Genomic DNA, 22,639 nt, shown 5'->3' with positions numbered 1-22,639 from the left:
TTCCAGCTGGATGTGCAGGGTCAAAGTTCTTCACGTCCTGATGAGTACCAAAGCCCAGGACTGAGCCATGCGGGTCGGTGGTGGGAACCCTGCAAAGCATGGGTAGGGAGAATCCTCCCAGCAGGGTGCACACAGGGGGAAGCTCAAGGGTGTGCAGTATTAATGTGACCCTTCTCTGAAGGATGGGGACTGAAGTGCACTGTGAGCTTCTCTGGGTGCCTGCACCCCTGCAGCCTTCTTATTTATGGGAGATGGCAGCCCAATTCCTGCTGTGAATGCGCTCATAGGCACTCCTACACTGCGCTGTGTCTAGCTAATCCTCTTTCATGGGGGGATAACTCTGCTGCAATAAAACGACCTTGTATTTGTTAAGTAAGTTATTATTTCTGTGCAAAGAGAAGCCTGAGTCTATAAATAATAAGTCAGAATTTATAAAGAGGTGAGCTTCTTGTTTCTGTATACTGGCATTGTGGCTGTAATTGCATTACAATGTACGCTAAAGCTCCTCATTTTAATTTTATATCTCGGCGTTTTAAAGAGAAAATAGAAGACTCCATAGGTAGGATTAAGAAGCTGAGTAAGTTTTCTTAGTGCAGCTTCATAGGCTTCAAATGGGCAAAACCAGGCAGTCAAGCAAACGGAATCCCCAGTGCTGGAGTTCTGAGACAAAGTGTAACGTGGGCAGTGAGTAACACCGAACGCACAGGGAAATGTACGTCCGTAAATAATGTCGGTACGGAGTTCTTGCCCCATGGGCACTGCGGTGCTGGATGCTCCGGGCTGCAGGAAACGAACCGAATCTGAGCGGCCAAGTCAGCTCCCGATTGCGGGCTCCCTCTCACAAAGGCAGATCGAGGGATTTTTTCAGTGCTTCCGGAAACGACACCGCTGCAGCGGTTTGTGTGTTTGGGACGGGAGGGAGAGGGAGAGCTTAAGCGAGGAGGTGCATTTCTCTGCTGCGAGAGGAAAGGATGGGGCTCCGCTACGACGGCGCTCCGGCACTGCGGGAGCTGCGTGGGGTGACACGTTGGGCCGAACTTATTTCGGGATGGCGATGGTGTTATTTGTTTACCCGTGTTTGTTTGAACTAATCGCCACTCGGTGAAAGTCTGCGCCTGCCCTGCCTCCTTCAGCAGGCATTTAGCCGCGGTGACCAGTCAGGCATAAAAACGTGCTTATCTGCAAATGAATGGCAGCTCTTTGCTTCATTAAAGCCTCTTTCTCTTTTGGCACTCGCATTGTGACCCTTTGATATTAATTCAAAGGGCAATTAAAGAATGCGGCCCATCTTTGAAGTAAAGCATTCAGGGCAAGGAATGGGATGAACCTGGGACTCTGATGGACTGTGCGCATTCAACAGGCCCTTTCAAGGCAGTTTGAAGTGACTCAAAGAAAATGGGCAGGAGAAGGTCAAAGAGAAAAAAGGGGCTAAAGAAACAGTCTGTATTTGTTCGAAGTATTAGCCAAGCAAACTGCAAATAGCAACAAAATGAAACAGTTAATAGAGCAGCCAGACAGAGGCATGTCAATCACTTAACTTGAACAGCATTGGGCTAACCAAGGCTTCAGTCCAGTGTGTTATCTAATTATCTTGGGAAAGCCAGTAGCTGGAAGTAATGGTATTGTATTTCTTTCTGCTTACTGCTCAGAAAAGGTGATAAATACTCACTGCTTCATAATTATTCAGCGTATATGCATAAAGAGTGGTGGGTTGGTGGACTGGAGGCAAGCTGCTCCTCGAAAACCAACAAAATACCCTTCGCGATTAACCTGGGGTGCAGAATGCGCGCATTAGCATGTTTCAAAATCTTGTAAGGGTTTGCATATGTAGTGAGTGAAGGCATGCATGGTTTCCTCTGGAACAAACCTTAAAGACAAACACATTTACGAGCCTAGGAGAGCCTCTTTTTCTTTCCCTCAAATGCAGTTTTAAACCACATATAATGTTAAGGGTCAGACTTTAAACCACAGTAAACAATGAGATTAAGAGCTGAGGCTGCAGCTCTGTCTACTTAACATATGCTCTTGTACCTAAGCGTTGTGGCACACATGGTATGAGATTCCTGCCTTATTTTGCCCTAACAGGGTAAATTAAGGACAAAGTTTCAGATTTTCCTTACAATTTTCTTTGTATTGTTGGTTAAATTATCCCCATGGGGCTTAATTTTCCACTGGCCTAGATTTATGCATACAAAACAAGTACACAGTTTTATTTGCACAAATGGTTGTGCCCATAAACAGGCAAATTTTGAGGTCCTGGCACGAGAAGAGAATCCTGAGTTTATCTTCATAGTTGCACTGAATTATTGTCATTAGCAAAACAAGGAACTAACAGCGACTTTGCAGTGTGAGAGGAGTGCTCCGGTCTTGATCCAGCTGATGCAGGGAATTGTGTAATAACAGAAACATGGGAAGAAGTGTTGTGTGCTGAGAACCATCTTGAAAAGCATTTTGCAGCATTCCTTAACTACCTGTATCTTTTGTAACGCATAATGGATCTTAGTTGGAAAGGGTGGCTGTTGAGCTGTATAGGAAAAACTTGCTGGAAGGCCGTGTTGGGGATGATTGGGCATGCTGCTGCTGTCTCTTCTGCATAAAAGTAACTTTGGTCTCTGGCACAGTCCTGTTCTGTGAAAACCCACTTGCATCAATAAGCCCTGAGCTGTCTTACGAGGTTGGGTGGTGCTCTTGGATTCATCGGGCATAACATGGTAAAGAATTGTTTGCAAAAAAAGCGCTGTGCACATGGAATGGACAGCATACAATATGACTGAACTCATGTTAAAAAGAAAACTTCATCAGCAGCTGGAAATGGTTTACTATGGGGGAGAAAGAAGAAATTGTTTTTTGTCGCTGTTGTTGAGAAGACAAAAGCATTGGCACAGTCAATTAAAAATCACTTTTGTTAAGATCTTGCATGCTAAATTTTAACCAGAGGGATTTCTTTTTCGCCCCCCCCCCCTTTTTTTTTTCCTGGCTACATTGCACCCTCCTTTGAACTTCAGTGTAACAAATAATCTAAAAGACTATTTAGTGTGGTTGTGCTTGTCTGAAGGGCTCTCCCATCATACAAGCAGAAATGTCAACTTTTCTTTTATGGTGGCCACTTTATTTTTATTAAAGGAGGGGAAAAGGAGAGTAATTACTGTATACATCAGACATAGCATAGTTTCGAAGCTATATAATAATAGAAAAAATAGCACTATATGAACACTTCACTGTTTAAGAATTCCAGCTGGAATAACTGAACAGAACCAGTGAACTCTTCTGTTTTTTTTTTTTTGCATGGGTCCCTCCTGGTGTCTGTACGGTTTTATATATAGTCAATTGAAGCTAAACCCATTGATTTTGGTTGGTTTTGAAAGAGTTTGGATGAGACTCCTTAGAAGAGAAAGTTGTTAATATTAGAGCCTGATGAGGATAAGTCTTTTTGAGGATCCTTCTTAAGTGTATAATGGCTGATGAAGCATCAGTAAATCAGCTGAAAATAGAGGAGATTTCTTGAAAGGGCATAAAACCTTAGCTGAGGCAAACTGCCTTGTCTCACATGCCAGGCAAGGCTTGGCACAGGGCACATGGCTCTAACTTCCCTGCCTGGTGTTGTTTGCTGCCTGTTCTGCCCTCGGTATCTCAGACCTTTGATTTTAAGCTGTTTTCAGATAGCGTTAAAGCCACTTGCTGCTGCTGCTGCGGGTGAGAGCTGCTCCATCCTAAATCCCTGGCAGGAGCTGTTTGCAGGAAATGTTGGTGCACGTATCGGGGGCTGTTCGTTGTGTAGTTTGTTAGCAAGGCAGTTCAGTAGGCTCTGATTTAAAATTTGTAGCGCGGGATTGAGAAAGGAAGTAATACTTTTCATGTAGTGAATGGGGCAAATAAAAGAAGGCTGGATGGAGTCATTTGAGCTGGGCTGTAAGGGAATTATCTCATTATCCAAAGCCTAAAGGACATTTTTTGGAAGCTGCATGTGGATGGCAGCCTGTGTCAAGTCCACACCAACATGGAACCTGCTGAGCTCCAGGGCAGGTCACCCAGTTGTGGGGGACACGCCTGAACCTGGTGAAAAGGTTGCTTCCTTGCTCAGAGTTGTGTGTTAGACCTAAACCCAGGCAATATACTGAATGATCTGTGGGGTGTGCTTCCTGAAGCAGGTTTTGTCCGTTTTTCTCTGAAGTCTATAGAGGTTAGTCCAAAAAACTGCAATTTGAAAGTGCCAGTGGAGCAGTTGGACCTGGAGTCCAGCTTGCCCCCAGCACCTGCCCCAGGGTCTTGCTTGATGTTGGGAGGCATGGCATTTCTCAGCCAGCTTTCCCAGCACCCCTGCCCCAAACTGGGGTCTCCTTTGCCCCCTTCACCAAGAAGTAGGACCCAAGTGTTCCCTCCCACGCAGGCTCCTTCCTTTCCCTGTGTGCAGTTGGATGATGTACCCTGCCCTTAGCTGTCTTCACTGAGGGTCTATTGGTTGGTTACGTGTGTCAGGTTTTTTTTTTAAGCAAACCTTATATTTTAACTGCATTTTGTTGGTGCTTTTGGGAAATACTGTTGCCTAGCAAAAAAACAGAGCAGCTCTAAGAATATAACGTTGTAATTGCTGAGGATATGCTGAGTTTTATAAACAAAAATAAAGGTTAGCTGCTTCGTTTTGCTAAAACCCCTTATTTGCTGTGTCCCAGGGCTCCTTCCAAGACTGGAGGCCTCTCATTTGCTGGTGTCCCTTACCAGCCGCTGATTGCTGTAATGCGATGTGTGCGACGTACACTTGATACATCATCTAAGCGCTGGAACGCGTTCGCTCTTTGTGCGATCCCTCAGTCCTGATGTAAACCAGGCAGAAGTGCAGCAGTTCCTGCCATAATGTAACATGATTCCAGGAATTAGAAATTTCCATCCTGGAATGCACTGGGAAGTGGCAGCAGGGCTGGGCTGGGCTGGCAGCGGGCTCTGCCCCTCTCCGAGCACACGATGTGTGTAGATGTCTGTTAAAAGTGCAGGGACAGAAGGTACAAATTTGTGTGTATATATATGTAACAACAAAAATAAATATACACTTCTTTGTGTAGACAAATTGCATTTCTTCTTTCAAGAAGTAAGTGTAAAAATTTCAGGCGTTGGCTGGAAACAGGCACTGACTGCCTCTGAGCAGTGGGGCTGACCTTACTGCTGTGGGGTTGTTTTGCCAGTGGCTTTTGGGGCTCCCAGTGCTGTGAAATTACATGAAAAAAATTGTGAGGTTGGAGAAATTCACAGATAAATCTGAAAAGCAGTGCATATAAGGAAGCTTTTCAAGATGTATTGTTGTTCTTGGGGCAATTATTTTGCAGTGTCGAGGCACTGGGATACCACTGGAAACTTACAAAGCTTGAAAACAAAGAACTAAACTCAGAGGTATTTTCTGTAGACTGGAAAACGACTGAATGAAATAAGCATCCTTTATACCCAAAATCAAATGAGGACAAGTTAAAAGGACAAGAGAAATGCTTAATAAAACACGACCAAAATTAATTATAACTAGAAAATAAGTTTTTTCCACTTGCAAACAATTGACGGGGTTTAGGAATCAAGTCTGGGGTCAAAGGGTCTTGATGGCCAAGTCAAAGGGCACTCAGAGATGTATATTAATGCATGTCAGCTCCTAGATCCTAGAGTCAAGCGGTAGTTCATAAAAGAAACAAGGCATCTTAAGAAGAAGTGTTATTAGCAAACATCAGGTCAAAGTTTATCTTTGGGTCAGTGTGTTCTGGAGGGTCATCCATTCAGTGCTGGCCGTGGGCTGTGTCCTTAAAGCTGCTGTGCTGCAAGGTGTGTAGGGAAAATAGAAATATGAAGATTGAACCAGGGAAACTGCATGATTACTTGGAACACTTTGAGACTTGAACTGAGGCATCCTTAATGGAAAAAAGGAAAATTGGGATTGATTTAGAATTATTTTTGTTTCTACCTTTTCAAACCAAAAGCTGGAACATTCTTTTTTAATGGACATAGAAGATTCTTTGCAGTGTCTGCACTCTGTCCTAAGCCAGAGCTGGCACTATCAGGGACAGGTGTGGCTTTCGTAGGAAAGAACTGGCATAGCCCATTGCCATCCCCTTTGATGCAATAAATCCCCCATGCAGTTCCTTCTGGATGTCATGCCTCCCTGAAGCAGCATGCTGACCAGTTCTTCCCATTTACAACATCACCACCACGGCCCCACTTTCTCCTCTTCCCACCGCCTCGGCTGTGGGAACCCCGGCGCCCCGGGCACAGCGGCTGGGACGCAGTGCAGCCCCGCAGGAATGCTCCCGCTGTGCCGGCACACACAAAGGCTGCCTGCTTGCTTTGACAAGCCCATGCTGCAGAAAATCCTGCCGATCCTTTGTGCTTGGTGGTGTTGACTCGTTTTAGTTCCACGCTAAGATGCTCCCCCATTGAACCAAGTGGGGGAAAAATGTGGACTAGGGCTCTTTTAAACGCTGTTGTTCTGCTGCCTGGAGGAGGCACTTCGCCTGACTTGCTGAAGAGGTTGGTTTGAAGGTTGCAACTTGGTTATGCTTTGAGGGGGAAGAGCAAAGTCTAATAACCTTGACTGTTTGCTAAAGCTCATTATGTGCACGGTGAATAGTGATAAAAATACAACGTGCAGTGATAATTGGGAGCTGCTGAGAAGCAGTGTGACAAGAAGCAACAGATTCTCTGTTAGGTTTCCCTTCTGTAACATGAATATTATAGTCTTGATTTGTTACTGTATGTAATGTTGTGCACTGGAAAGTCCTGAGCTCCAGAGATGTTGATTAGTATAATGGGGAGCCCTGATGAGCTCGTGGAACAGCGACATGCCTGCTGCTCTTCGGGGCACGGTGGTTCCAGCCCATTAATCAAATCTTCTGTGCTTCTTGTATTCTGAAGTTTGTGTTATTAACGTGTAGGAAGAAAGGCTCAAGAAAAAAAAACTCGAGCTGCAGCAGACAAGCTTCAGTTTTCTTTTAGATGAAATACATCTCCTGCCTGGCCTTGGCAGCTGGACAGAGCCGACTTTTCTTGGGATCACATGATGTTTGCTAGAAGTTTCCTATCATCGTCTGGGATTCCCAGCTGGAAACTGGGAAGGTACATGTGCCCATGTCAGGCTCACATTCAGGTTTTGGGAGAAGAGTGGAGAGTTGTTGGTTTTTGGGGTATTGGGTTTTTGTTCTGTTTGTTTCTAAGCACTTGCTGAACCTTTCCAAGAGTGGGAATGGAGAAGGAGATGCTGCTGGGTGGGCGTGAGCTCAGCTCTGCTCTCAGGCAGTCGGTCTCTGCTCCAGGGCATCCTGAGTGAGTGCTGTGACCGTATGCCAGTCCCCCTGCAGAAAGATGCTCCCCTCTCTTTCCATTTTTTTGGGAAAGACTTTAACAAGGTTTTATTTTTCCACTAGCACAGAACAGGGTGGGGAGGAAAGGGGGAGAAAGCCTGGAATGAGAAAGTGAAATGAGAAGGGGAAATATTCCTGTCCTCACCAAGCTGCAGCCATGGTCTGAAAGCATGAAATGACGTGAATTAGAAACATGCCCAAATGACAGAGCAGCCGAACCTTGCTGGTATAATCTGTCATGGCTCCACTGAAGTTAATTTGAAAGTCTGTCTGTTCCTAAATAGGTGCAAAGGCCTTCCAATGAATTGCGTGTTACCATAGGAAATCTTATTAAAGGGAATGGCATTTTAGGAGTCTGTAAGTCTTCAGTTTTAATGGTAGCAGCATTGAGTTCGATATAAACATTCAAAAGAGCTTGCAGAATTGACTTTAACTTTGCTTGTGAGTGTGTATCCGTGCTGCTTAACTATGAGCGTAGGCCCTGTAGAAAAGCTCACACAGGAGCTGGGTGCTGGTTGGTGCTGGCTGGGAGCTCACCCACTCTGTGGAATGGGCTCCTGAAACTGCTGTTGGTGTGTGTGGGGCTCGAGCAGCCAGGTTGGTGTGACAGCTCCTTCAGCATGTTGATGGGCATGGAGGCTGAGGAGGAGGAGGATGGGGAACTTGGGTGCTTCAGGTGCTGAGCAGTACTGGATGTGCTTCTGATTCAATCTCCATACCTGTTGCAGAAAATAAGAAAATAATGTGACTTATAAGATTTATAAGAAAATAATTAGGATTCTATCTTGCTCTTAATGAAGCCAATGGCATCGTTATTTTACTGCAAGATGATGCCCACTATTGTCATAAACAATCACTTTAAAAGAGGAAAACAACTGCCAATTAAGGCAAGCATCAGAATGACAGTTTTTCCACTGTACAGAGAATAATTTATGTCCAAAGGATTACTTCTGAAATTGTTTTGAATTCTGCTCTTTAGCTTATTAAATGAATCCTTCTTAGGAACTTGATTGCTAATTCACTTTAATTTAAAAAAGCCCAACTGTCTTCTTTGGATGTAGGCAGAGCCCTCGGGGCTCTATAAAGCTGTCAATATGGCTGTTAATTCCGGATTTCTTTTTTCCTCATGGCTTCAAGCATCATTGTAAGAGTTGGGAAGATGCCATAGTTTTGGTTTGCAGGAACTCAGTGTCTTAGGGGTTTCAGATCCCAGTGGAAGTAGTAGGGACTCTCCTACTGATGGCAATAGGTCAGGTTGGAAAAGATGCAAAAGCCTGAGGAGGAGCAAGGTTCTGCTGACGCTGGGTCCCACCTGGTTTTTGTGCTGGAATCAGAGGTGGACAAGAACCAAGTGCCTTTGTCCAAACATCCCTTAGCTTTGGGTGGGTCTGGATCCAGATCAGAATCTGAACTTTTAGTGCCTCGGGCTCGGCTCTAATTGAAGCCATACAAAACCACACATTTCACATGACTTTGATGCAAAACCATAAATAGACCCATTTTTAAAATACAAAACAAAGTCCAGGCTTGCTTAGAAAGATCACAAACCTTCTGCTGAACCTCGATGGTCCCAGGTTGTAATGAAAATTCTAGTCTTAAATGTAATATTATTCCTGGAGTAAAAGATGCTCAATTTCATTCAGCTAAATGTGTGACTGCTCAGAGATAAGCAGTGGTGTCCCACTCATTACATACTATCTCAGAAGATGGTCTAGGTCCTGCCTTGAGCAGGTTGTGGTTTTAGTCAATGTTCTTGTTTTAGACACTGATCAAAAATCACAGTGGTATTCATACGGGTTTTGTGTCCTATACAGAACAACATAGGAAGAATTCTGAGCAGTGTGGGATTGAAAAAAACGTTCTTGTCACCTATTTCTCCTTGTTGGTGTTACTTGATGCCCAGCATCACATATATAACTCCTTTTGAGCAGTGGTGCTCGCAAATGTGCAAGTGGAACAAGCAGGGACTGAGTTTGTGGTGCCCTAACACAGGAAAGCAAGATGAAGCAGGAACCAGACTTTTTACTAGATAGTTAACACAAAGCTTTTCTCAGATCTTTTTTCATCTCTTCCCCTCCCCTTGTAATGCTGAGGACCTGTGGGAAATTGAGAGAACCTTTGGATAGATGCTATCAATTAATCCTACAGCTTAGCAATTTAAGATAGTTTCACAGAGATCAAAGATTGTAGCTAAGAAACTGGGCATTATAATGACTTTTCTGAACGCATGTGCTTGCATCTTGGCAACTTTTTTTCCAGTTTTAAATGTAGGGAATCTGTCTGGGGCCGTTTTCACTGTGGTGTTAGAGGATTTGCCCTCTTTCTGGAGGTTAAAACCACCAGCTGTAATTAAACCATTACTTTTTCAGCACATGGGAGACCACCTAGCAGTGAACTCCTCTTCCTGATCCAGAAAAAACCATTTCACTGAGTTCCCAGCTGGAAAAAAATAACTAGATTAAAGCCATGTACCCTGTGACTTCTGTGCATGGAAATTCCTGGTATGAGTGGGTGACTGAGGGCTGGATCTGCGTGCTTGAGTTGTGAATGATCCTACAGCACATGTCTGCCTCTGCGAAATTAAAGCTGCCTTTTTTTCCTCTCCTTGTTTTTGTACTAGGTGATTGCTGCTATCTGTCCTAATGGATATATATGTTGTGTTTTGTCCATTTATTTGTGGATTACGCACTGCTGTGTGCTTGTGCACATGTGCTTTGTATGCAAGATATCCCGTTAGTATACTCTGAATGTCAGGGATAAGGTGTGTGGCACATAGGTACTGATTAGGTCTCTACAGGCTAACTGAAGGGTCAGACGGTGTGAGAACAGGAAATCCTGGAATGCAGCTGGGGGGAGAAGTTAATGAGAGCTGGGGATGTGGTCACTGGGGTTGTACATGCTTGGTGTTGGACAAGGGAAGCTGTGGCTGCAGGTGGGGTCCAGGAGCTGTCCCACAGGCTGGACAGGTAGTACAAGTGTAGTACTGCATCTGTACTGCTTCATAGTTGATAAATACAGAACAGGTTAGCTAAATGGCCCAAAGCAGCTTTGAATCCATAAGACTTAGAAGTGGAGCCAATAGCTAAGCCCCAGCCTAATATTTTATCACTATATTCATGCTTCTTATATTTTTTCATTTATTTAAAAGCTTACTGAAAACTTTTGAGGAAAATCTCTGGATCTTATCTACTTTTTCGCACTGAGGAAGAAAAAAGCTAGAAAATGGGCAATGTACTTACAGCAACTCGAGCTCTGTAATTTTAATTACTGATGATAATTTTAATGACTGAAAACAAAAACTACAACAACAACTACAAAAAACACTTAGAAAGCCCTCCTGGCAGACCTTAGCATTAACTTTGTGGCTGCTGAGGGGTGCAGCAGCAGCTGGGGGCAATGGGAGCACTGTGGGAGTTATAACTGGAAATACACAGAACGCACATCCCAAAAATGGGAGCTGCCTTATGTGTTACTTTATTTGCCCAGATTAATTTAATTTGCACCATTCTGGGAAAAGTTCATTAGCCTGTTCTTAAAATCATACTTCTTTTTAAACAAAGTGATATGGTGGAGCCTTCTAAAATGACACAGTGACACCAACAGTTGGTCAATTTAAATTGGCTTGAGAACACAAGTGAGCAGAGCTCCATGCACACTGTGAAGTGCCTGCTTATCCCTGAGCACATGTTCTCACTGTTTTAAATCTCTGTTAATATCAGCCCCTTGGCTTGATATCAATAAAAGCTTTCTCATTGTGATTTCTGAACAAATATTTCTCTAAAATAAATAATACAGGGTGCAGGGAAAAAAAGTAATGGAAGAATCATAATTTTAGCATCCAGGCACAGGGTATCCCTGCAGGCATCCTGCTGCTTCTGTTTGTGTTGGTGGGGAAGCAATTAATAAAAAGCCAGTGCATTTATCTTGCACAATTTGGTTCAAAAGTTATCTTTACAGTTTGGGGGGATGCTAATAATTTGGAGAGGCAGTGATCAAGGTATTGTTAATATCTTTAGGGGTTTCAAAGCAGATGATGTAAGTGTGAATATATTTAGTTAAATAACTCTTGACATCTTTACTGTTAGGCATTCATCAGTAACCATTGTTCTTGTAGGTTTTCAAGAGCATCCCTCAACAAGTAGTAAATGAGCCACATATATGGCAGTTAAATATGGCTGTGGTAGAGGATGGTTCCCTTTCCCTATAGACTGGACAGAAGAATTGTGGGTTTGCTTTGGAAGTTAAGCTGTGTTTCTTTTTAATAGATAACAAGCTGTATGCCTTCCTTCAGTATTAGCAAATTGAAGTGTTAATCTCTTCATGGCACTGTGCATGTGCAAGGAAGTTTTCTTTTTATATCCCAAATTTCATTTTTCTCAGTGTCTGCCATAGGAAATGTCTTGCTCTGATTTCTCTTGTCCATAAAGTGTACATATGGGAACAGTAAGGCCAAGTGGAACATGTGAGCCCCAGTAGCTGCTGTGAGGTTCATTTGCTCACATTTCTCACTTGAGAGGACTGTAGCATTGACATGGAGCTGAAACTACCTACAACTTGCTCAGTCAGTGCTGTTTGGAATCAAGAATGGTTTTAATACAGGTGCTAGAGCTATTTGAAAGGCACAGAGAATGTAGTAAAGCAATCTCAATACTTTTTTTTCTGCAAATATTTGTACTATTTCATTATTTTCTTCCAAAAGTTTTAGCCGTACTAAAGTTAGTTAAAACCTTCTGTAACTGAAGATCTCTTGATCATATGATGCTGATGCAAAGGACTGGGCCAAATATAGTGTATCGACTTTGTTTCCTTCTAAGAATCCACACTGCCTATGCAGTGCGAGATTGCTGACAGCTCAATTATTTGCAGTGCTGTAAGTCAGTATTACAGTCTCATTATTTACCTAGAAAGTCTATCATTTGCTTTATTTCTCTTCTCAGCTGACAAGTTTGGTCTCCCAGGATACTCAGTGTTTTCATCCTTAATTGATTACCAGTCAGCTCTTCCATCAGCTGATACCAGCTTGAAGACATGCTGCCAGTCTTTTTCTTGTTTTGTTCTGTGAATCTGCAAGAGAGATGTAGCTTTCTTCTTAAACCGTCCTGTATTTTAATTTACATATTGCCTAAAGTACCAATTTTTCTCAAAGCTTGTTGAAAGCAAACCTCATTTGGATTTGAGTATTCAGTTTCTTTCACCTTTTTTTTTTTTTTTTGTAAATTTAGGAGGCTGTAGTGTTCTTTTGTAATGAGCCCTCTGGAATTTTTTCCTTGAAAACTGATAGTGATATTTGAAAGAAGACAGGATGTTGCAGTACTTAAATATGGGGCTCGTGCTTTCAGTGTTACCATGGATGCTCCCTGTGGGAAGAGCTGGAAAAGCCCCCAGCTGTAGGAACTCGTGAGCTCCTGGAAAAAGTCAGTGGGATGTGTTTGTGATGACTTCGTGCTTTTCAGAGGTTTCTCCTCTTTCTCCTCTCTGTCAATGGAGGATATTCAGGGATGGTCTGGAGTGACTCAGAATCCAGTGACAGTGTGAATGGCAGAGTTTGTCCTGGGCATTTTGTTATGCTCAGAGCCTGCTCGTGATGGCTCTGTGTGAACTTCTTCTCCTGGGTCTGCTAAGATTGATGTGAGATTGAGCAAGGGCAAATCATCTTCATCCAACTTTGTCCTTCTGCCAGTGTATCAAAGTATCAAAGTAGTCCTTTAAGGCTGGTGAACAGAAACTGTGCTAAGTCAGAGAGGAGATCTGGTCTAAATGAGGAATGTTGCTGCAGTTGAACACTTCCTTAGTTGTGAAGCTTGAACCTTCCCTGATGTGGGCACCAGAGTCTATAGCCACAGGGATGGGCCCCCAGGTTGCACAGGTTTTACCAAAAGGCATTACTTCTGGTTTCCAGTAGTGCAGGTGCCCATGCAGGTCTGGCTGCGCGATCTGCCTTCCCTGATGCAAACCAGGAGGAGAGGACCAAGTTTTGTGGCCTCCCTTGGCAGCTTCTGTGAGTGTTAGGTGGTGGGCATACACATATGCACTGTGTCTGCACAGAAGTGTGGGATTGCTAACTGCAGTTCCTTTATATTCGGTTTGCATCATAAAATAATAATAATTCCCAGCACATATATACAGTGGTGAAACTTCAGAGTGGGATCAGGTCCACGTGCAAAGCTGCCAAGCACTTTAACGTTACTTGTACCAACAAAACAAATCTCTTTTTAGAAGAGGTGAGGGAATAAGAAGATTTTTTTTTGTAGCTGTTGTATTTGCCGTTTCCTCTTCCCTTCCTTTCACTCTAGAAATTCCTTATCCTTTCATGCACTGTTGAGAATTAGCCATTTATTCTTAGTGCTGGCGATGCAGTCTTTGATATTTAAAATGGAATGTGTTCCTTTTTGATGCTCTGTGATTTTGAATGAAGTACATGCTAGCAGGTTAATGGCGCAGAACAGTTAGATACTGGCCATTTTTTTTTCCTTTCCATATTATTTCATCATTTCTAAGCAAAATAATTTTGTAAAAAGAGACTGTAAATTATCTATTGTTTGCATGGTGAATTGTTTTCACAGTGCTGTTATTCTCTTCTAAGCTGAAATCGTTGAATAGCTATGAGCTGTCACATTTTTTGAAAGTTATAACTGCATCAAGCTGTGCTGACAAAATGTTCCTGCATAACTGTTAATATGCATTGTCATTTTAAACATGAAACAGTTTAGCTAATGATTTATCTCTTATAATGCAGCACTTGGGGCAGCTGTATGATTTGTCTCTTTAGCAAGTCAAGTAATTTCTTTAACAAAATGTTAAGCACAGATGGGCCATAGGCTGTCAGTTAACCATTATTGTGCATGCATCTGCTTGCCTTCAATGCACTGTTTTATGTATTCAGTCACTTACTTAGGCACAGCTCCCTGAAAAGCGGAACCTACTCTGATTGGCAAATAAAATGTTCATTTGTCTCTTCTTCCTATTGTTTTGTTTTGGTAACACATGTCAGCAGCTCAATTACCCAGTTCATTAACAGCTCCCAATGGACATGATGGCCAGCCCCATGATAAGGAGGGCGATTGTGGCACATATGGTCAATAATAGCCTGTCTCTTGGTAATTGTAAATAAAAGTCACTGTTGGCCATTTCCTTTTACTGCAGCTACTGTTTTCCTTTTCGCTTTGGCGAAAAGCACATTTCTCAGTGTGAATCAGTCCAACCAAAATAAAAATACCATCCACTCCTCTCCAGAACCTCACTTAAATCACTGCTGCAGTCCTTTCTGCGTTGAATTTCCATCTTGCAGCTCAGAGGAGATGCGATTGCTATTTGCCAATTCCATTAACCAGTTAATTACTCTGATTAATCAGTTTAGTAAAACAGCAACAAATTTTCTTCTCATTTTTCTCATTCTCTCAGTTAAGATTTTTCTAAAGTGCCTGTGGAGTTTAAAAAAAAAACAAAAAACATTTACAATGTGTTTGTAAGTATGCCCTTTGCAAATAGCAGCGGTTTTCAAAGGGGGAATTGAAGTGTGACATAATCCTTGTTAGATGAGCGATATTCACGTCTAGAGCACAGGGCTGCTTTTGCATTTTGTTTCTTGTTTTTAAATATACCATGGTCAAAATGCCAGTAAAAAGGGTTACAATCAATTTTACAACCTGTTTGTATTTCTCGTGGTACTAAGTTTTCTAGCAAGGTTGAGAATTGTTTTTCATGGTCTTCCTGGTCTTAATTTTTCACTTTTTTAACAGAAACATGCAGTAGCATTAGCATATTTTATCTTAACCCCACTGGAGTCTTTTGTGGCTTCTTGTTCTTTGTTTTTCAAAATTTGCTTTTCCATCAGAGCAGAGGAGCCTGACTACTAACAAGCCCGGGGCTGTGGTCTAGTGGGGTGAAATTTGGGGTGCCAAATCTCCCTGTGAACTGGTTAACACTGCAGCTTGGGATCCTGCTACACTTGCTAAAAGTACTTTGTCGGGACCACCGCAACCCTCAGTTTTGGGGTGCTTTTCTAAACTTTGGGCTTGATCTCAGCTAACGGTGCCATCCGGCTGCTGAGGGTCCAAAACAGTTGCTCCAGCAAGCAAGAACCACAGAGCTCCAGCACCTGTCCCCACCACCAGCCATGCTCATGGCTGCTGCTGAGCCTTCACGGGGGCTGCGGCACTGGGGGATTTGTTGAGTGTCAGGCTTCATTTGCCCAGGTTTGACACGCACAGAGCTGGCAGGCCGTGCCCTTCTCGATGGCCCCTTGCTGTGGTGGCAAGGTCTGGGGAGGGGGAGAGGGACCTGGCCTCGCGTTTCACCCAGAAAATGTAGGAAAGCAGGCGGCTGGCAGTGAGATGCTTGCTTGACTCCAGAGCTTTAATTATATTTTGTATGCAAATGCTGGCCCGTAGCAGGAGGAGAGGGAAGGATGGTAGAGAGACGCTGGTTGGAAGTAACATCGTTGATTTATTTTTCTGTGGATTTTATTTTGAGGAAAGAAAGGACTCATAGAGTGTCTCTGGTCTGTCGACTGCTCCCTTGCCTGCTGCTGAAGGCCTGCCCCAGCACAAGCAGGGGTCCCAGGGGGAGAGTCCTTCCTGGCCGTGAGCACAGGGCTTTCTGTAGGGAGTGCTGGGCTGAGCCTTGCGGCCCAGACCCTGCCATGGCTTCCCCTTCTTCCTCTCTTTTCAGTCCCTCTGCGACAGCGCTGGGCCCCGGGTGGGCAGAGGTCTCGCAGGGCTGCCTCCAGGTGCCGGTTTCAGGCCGGGGAGCGTGGATTAACCCCTGCTGCATGTCCCCTTCCCCCAGCCCCCCGCCCGCCGGCCCGGCCGCCTCCTTTGTGCCGCCCGCATCCTGCCAGGCAGGTGTCAGAGCCCTGAATGCGGGCGAGGGCCCTGCTGATGGATACCACAGATGGAGCGTGGAAATCGGCAGAATGGGCCTCAGCCACAGGCCATTTCTTAGGACCCAACAAAAGCCTCCAAATAAGTCAACAAAAATCCCAAAGATCACAAAGAGAAAGTGTCATTTGTCATTTGCTGCGGGTCTGTGTGGGGGTGGCGGCCCTGCCGTGCTCCTCCTCGCCTGCACCCGAGCCGACATGCCGGGGGTCACCCGTGTCCCCTCCTGCCCCGCAGCACCCGTCAGCGCGGCCGGCACACGGAGGTGCTGGGGCTGTGGTTGTGGTGCTGGGAGCACAGCCTGTGCAGTTCGTGCCGTGTTCAGCCAGCCCCGTGGCCAGGCAACTTGTCTAGGGCTTGGAAGAAAGGGCTGTGAGGTAGTTTATTCGGTGGCTGCCAGAGGAGCAGTGCCATGGCAGGCCGCTGGCTGCCTCTGCTGAGCGCGGTGTGCTGCATCCATCATGTATGGTTTTTAAATGGTTGTCATGTTTTTGTTATTTAATTATTCAAATGAAATGTCTTGCTGAGAGGAGAAACAATCCATGGAATGACCTCTTGTGCATTATTTTGTCATTTGGTTTTTGCCCCGACACGTCTATTTACAGCGTTTGGAAAGCTGATAATTGCAGAATTCCACGTGACCTGTGAAGCTGAGCAGGGCCTTCCTCCTGCGTTGCGCTAACCAGGATGCAGCCTCTCCCCAGGCCACCAGGCAGGTCGAGAGGGGCTGTGGGACAAATGACTGCCCTTTAATGTGTAATTTCTTCCTTAATTAAACGTCACGGCTCAGCTACTGGTGGTGCTTTGGGCTGCCACCCCTGTGGTGCTCTGTGTGGGGAGGAGGGAGGCCAGGAGCTGTGCTTACAGCCTGCAGGGTTGGAGTGTTGAGATGGATAGGTCAGCTGTGAAGGTTAGCATGAGGAGTGGGTCTGTGGGGGTGGAAATAACTTAGCTAAAAACAGCCACCTCTTCCCATGCTGAGCAGTGTTACGCTGTGGAAGTTAGTGCCTCTGTTAGCTCAGTAAAAGGGCCGTAGGCTGTGGCTACAGAGCTGATGGCAAACCAATACTACAAAGGTTGAGGTTTGTCCAATTTGTGTGCTTAGCCAGTGCTCTAGTAGGCTTCTTCTTAAAATATAAAGATTTAAAAATAGTACTTTAATAATAAAAAAAATAAGGATAGAAACTTCCTTAAAACTAATGCTATTTAAAAACTCTTCACGGGAAATAAAAATAGCGCAGTCTGTTGCACAGACATATAGTTATTATTTTGAGATTACATTTGTCTGATTTTTAATATGGCAGATCAGCCAGGACAAAGGAAGTCAGTTTTCAGTAAGGCTTCTCATAGTAGCCAGGCCTGGCAGAGGTCATACTGATGAAATCAGATGGGTATAAAAGCCATTTAATTGGATACGTATTTTCTCTCTACTTGAGCTCTGTTATTTTATCTCTAAATGTTAGCATTTGTATTAGATGCATTGTCTGGACTCTTGGATGCTTTGTTCAAAATTTTTTTTCTTTGTATATACATTTTGTATAGTGGTTATTGTAAAGCTAAAATGAAATCAAGTGAGCTTCTTGCTCTCACTGCTGTGTGAACAGAGGATGCAGGGAAACATCACAAGTATTTACTAAATCTTTTTGAAACATTTTTAGAAAGATCATCATAGTCCTCCTGATACCCCCACACAGTGAGTTGAGGGTGTTCAGGCAGACAAAGAGTGATAAATATCCCCTCTAAGTTGCACCATTTAAGTTAGCTTGCCTCACTCAGGCACGTGTAGGTGCCATGGGTATCTGAGGCAACACAGGGAAATGCTCTCTTTAAAAAGTCCTGTGTTTTCTTTGTTTCTGAACCGGGAAGGCAGGTGTCACTGACTCACTTGGGTTAGGTCTCCAACTGAAGATTTAGGATTTGTCACTCTCTCAATCTGTTGTTTATCCTGGGATGCCCTAGATTTGCCACTTCTAGAAGGAATGTGCTTGAACTACTTGGGATAGTATGCTTGAGCTCATCCCCCTTTATCATGAAGGATAGTATTCTTCGGAACAGCTAAATTAATTGAGACAGAGCTTCCACACAAGTAAAAGTCTCAGAGTTGGATGTTCACACAGTGCATTTATGTTGAGCTCTGTGAGGGTTTCTGCTGATGCCTTGTGTATGCTGGGTCCAAAATGTTCACCGTGTCTGGACAGTGAAGATAGCTTTCACATAAAAGCATCTTGGCTAGAGTAATTACTATTTTTTTCGTCTGCAGAAATGCATAAACTCTTCAGTGGAGTTGTCTATAAAAGCACTCTTTCTTTCCTACACTGTGAGAATAAATAAACAGATTAGGTGTATTTATTACTTCAAACAGCTTGACTGAAATTGGAATTGGAAGATAACTATAACTGAACAAGGTGAAGGGTTTGAGCTGGAGCTTGAGGAACAGTGGTTTCTGTTCTGGCTTTGTGCTCTCAGTTACTTTCAAATAAATCGCATTAAGATTATTCTAAATCAATGTCTACAAATAATTTATTTGAAACTATTGAAGCAGAGAAGCAATGCTTGCATTTCCACAGAACAAGCAGTTTCATCATCACTGGGGAGTGTCTGCCCTCTTTAGGTGGTTTCCCTTGAAGGCTTGGGGAGGAAGAAGTGCTTGTTGCCTGGGACAGCAGCAGATGCAAGTGAAGACTGGCACTGGAAGTCTTTTCTGTTTGTTTATTTTGTTTTGGTTTTGTTTTGTTTTGTGTGTGTGGTTCAGTATAATTTGTTGGAGAAGGAGAATGTGGCTGGGTACTAGAAGAGGTTTTTCTGCTCATCACAGCGTAGCTGTGGGCTCAGCCCAACTGGGCTGTGGATAGTGTTCACTCCATTGTCAGCAAGGTTAGGCCAGCACCATTTGGTGTAAGGGCAACTGAATGTGGGGTGAGTGCTCAAAACCTAGCATGCCACTTCCTCCATGCCAGGGGCTTGCTTTCTGTGTGTGTGTGAGCTCACACTCACTCATGTGTCTCCACGTGCTCCTTCATTTCCAAAAGATTAAGTAAACCACGCAAAGTGCTAAAATAATACCTTTGAAGCTGAATCTCTCAGTTTCCTAGGAGACTTGAAGGTAGAGTCTGGAGATCTGCAAGTGGTGCCTTGGGACAGGCAACAAGGAACTGGAAGAAAGATCAATGGATCTGATAAGATACAGTTTTCTGGGCCCAACGTATCCTTTTATATGAAGTATAGTGATCAGAGCTGATCACTGGTTCTGATTTCTCTCTAAATGGCTGATTGCAAGGGACAGTAGGCCTGGATACACTTACTTGTATGTAAGACTGGATCCAGAGTAGACTGGATACACTTACTGTATGGTCTGTTTCTTGATGACCTTCTTTAAGCACCAGGTCAGGGCACAGTGAGAGAGGCCTCTGTTCCAACACCTGGGCTGGTCTGTGCTCACATCCTGGAATGGTTTCTGGGGCCTGAGTCATTGGCACACACCTGCATCTGCCTACAGCCATTGCCTGTGCTGGGAAGCCTCCCAAGCCTGGAAGGAGTAATGAAGAACTGTAAGGCAAAGGAAGTGAAGTTGTCTGTGTTTCAGTTTTGGTTGTCTAATGTATCTCCTTTAGTTACTTGGAAGAATCAAGAAAAAAAATATTACTCTGAGCTATTTTTACAGGACTTCTCTGTACAATATGTCCCTTTTTTTTTTTTTTTTTTTTTTGAGTTAACACTTCTCTGAGTGTCCTAAGGTTATTAGGTGGTCCTAAGGCAGGCAAGTAAGTTGCAGATGCCAAGATACACCAGTGCCATTCAGAGCGTAGGACAAATACTAAGCAAGACATAAGGAAATATTTGAATATGTAGGAGAATTAATTTCTTCATTGCTGCTCCCCATACCTGTGTTGTCAGTTCCATAACCATTTGAGCAGTAAGGTTTTACTTACAGATCTGTAGGAAAGGTGCCATGCACATGCATCTATAGAGTCAGAATGTTTAAGTTGCAGAGTGCACATGGTGTGACAGATGCTTGCATCTGTGCAGTGGATAAGGGAAGAAGGGTGCACTGATGCCTAATTGTTTGGATTCTAAGAACTGCTCCAGGTTTTTAAACTTGAAAACTATTGGAGTTCAAATGAAGAAACTGAATAATTCAATCACTCAAAAAGATTTCTAGAGATCCTTATATATTTTTGGGTCAGAAAAAGGTGCTGAACTCATCACTGAATTGCTAATCCTTCTGGTTTGAGCACATATGCACGGCGTAACGTTCTGATTTGTTTCTCCATTTATTTGCTGTTTTGAAGTTTGCCAATTCAGTTCTGAGTCGTGGATATAAAAGTACTTTTTTTCCACATATCAACAATACATCTTTTTTTTTTTTCCCCCTCAAGTAAAGCTAATGTTTTATTTTTATTTTTTATTTTGAGCATCAGCACCTCAGTCTGATGAAGGCTCTGATATCGATTCTGAACCAGACTTACCTTTAAAAAGAAAGCAGCGTCGCAGCAGGACAACCTTCACAGCAGAGCAACTGGAAGAGCTGGAAAGAGCTTTCGAGAGGACACACTACCCTGACATTTATACTCGGGAAGAACTCGCACAAAGAGCCAAACTCACGGAAGCTCGAGTTCAGGTATGAATTTAACAGCTGCCTAACAAAGGGAAATTCCTTTCCTATTAATGTGATAGTCCTTTAATATTCTCACATGATCGTGCTCTAGGTCAGAAGGAAAACGTGAAGCTACGACATGTACAGCCTTAGGGGTTTTTACATCTGTATATGGACATTGATTTTCCAACTTTTAAAAACAACAGCTTTGAAAAACTTTTTTTTCATGCCTTCTGTAGTAATCATTCCATATTAACCATAAATAAAGTAGTCAGCCTTCACAGAAGAAGGTCTGTTATCCCAGTTTGTTTATTTTATGTATCTGACAGCACTCTGCATATAATCAGTTCAGCTGTTGTTCCAGTTTATGGTTATTTAACTGATTTCATCTGTTGTTGTTTGGGTCCTTCAGAGAAAGGAGAAAAACATTTTAAAAAGGTTGTGTTTATAGAGCCATGCAGGAGAGCATGGTAACTGGTGCAGTATCTACAATTTACTGTTAGGTTAACTTTCGAAGTTGACTTGATTTAAATCTTGTAACAACTCTTATACCCACTGTTGGTTTAATTCAAAACAAAATAAACCCTCAAATAACTGTTAGGTCTTCACAGCTTCATGTCAATCTGGATTGTTTAATACAAGTGCTGGAGGAGTAAATCATGGAGTTAAGTTGTAAGAAAAAAAAGAAGCACGAACCTAGATTTTCAGATGTCCAAAACTGGCAACTAGCAACCAAATAATTCTGGAATAAACTGGATCTAGGAGTTGAGGTTCAGGTTAAGACTTGCTATATTCACAACACAGAACATCGTGTCCTGTGAGATGTTTAGTATTGCAGGGAAAATCATCTGATGCTCTTGACATCCATGAGTGATTTGAAAAAGAGTGTCCAGTTTAAATTAATCTGAGGTGCAAGTGTTTGTAAGCAAACCTGTGGTTGGCTGACAGGAGGAGTGCGCAGTAACTTGTGCTCAGACCAAGGATCCAGGTGAATTTGGCTGCTTTGGTGAAGCTGTTCTTATGGTTTAACCTTTTGAAGCTCAGCCTGAGGCATTCAGACTCTGCAAACTGAAACAGACGGTTCAGAATATCCCTCTGACCGTGTAAGACAATTATGTCCATTGTAACCTGCCTGTATTTACTGAGTATCTCTCCTGAAGAATCCTGACTTTGTCAGTTTTACCTGCTAAATGTTTTTGCAGAAGACTTCACACCAAATTTCTTGCAAGTGTTTGTTATGACTGTGAGAGAAAATCAGATGTATGGACAAATTTATCTGGAGGGCAAACTCAGCGGTGCATGACTCTCTTAAAATGTTTACTAGGTATAATGCTTGCAAAACAGCTTTGTATCTAAACTTGGGCCAGGTAAGACCAGATCAAACCCTGGAAGTCATCCACGCACAAGCATAATAAGGATAGCTTCCTACATATGTCCCGTTAGCAAGATGAACTGGATGCAGGATATGATGGTTTACGTTAGCTTCAGTGGAAAGATATGATAAAATAAAAAAGACCTTGTTCGTGTTTTTCTAAATCAATGACCCACAGCTAGAAGAAAAGCAGAACTCTCATTAACATAACAGCTGTCTTAATGTGGCTTTAACCCTGTGACTTTTTACATTCCTTATGGCTTCCTTGGTTCCCTTGAGACGCATCTTGTCTCACACCACTCCTATGATCTATAGCCACACAAATTCCCCAGTACCTCTGACATATGGATATTTTGCCTAACCCAGCATGGAAGAAAGTTCCCAGTCAATCAATGATTGAAACACCAGAACAAAACCTTTCTGGCTTAGAGATGAGCTGGGGTTGAAGTAGTCAGCCTCTGGGTAG

At 43.3% G+C, this 22,639-nt stretch overlaps 1 protein-coding gene across 4 annotated transcripts in view; it reads left to right on the top strand.

Moving 5' to 3' along the window:
* Window positions 1–22,639, top strand: part of PAX3 (paired box 3) — a 61,400-nt gene that overhangs the window by 17,088 nt on the left and 21,673 nt on the right. For 2 of the 4 annotated variants that reach the window (XM_065748609.1, XM_065748608.1), the window contains exon 5: window positions 20,620–20,825. In XM_065748609.1, the coding sequence (XP_065604681.1) occupies window positions 20,620–20,825 (206 nt within the window). Of the gene's footprint in view, window positions 1–12,706; window positions 12,716–20,619; window positions 20,826–22,639 lie in introns of all 4 variants that reach the window. The other 2 variants (XM_065748611.1, XM_065748610.1) reach the window with 2 other exon arrangements.

Source organism: Cyrtonyx montezumae, unplaced genomic scaffold (assembly GCF_038088225.1).
Source record: "Cyrtonyx montezumae isolate F1298 unplaced genomic scaffold, pur_monq_1.0 scaffold_5, whole genome shotgun sequence".
In the NCBI taxonomy this organism is placed as follows: domain Eukaryota; kingdom Metazoa; phylum Chordata; class Aves; order Galliformes; family Odontophoridae; genus Cyrtonyx; species Cyrtonyx montezumae.
Note: the sequence above shows the minus strand (reverse complement) of the source record. Positions and strands in the feature narration are given on the sequence as shown.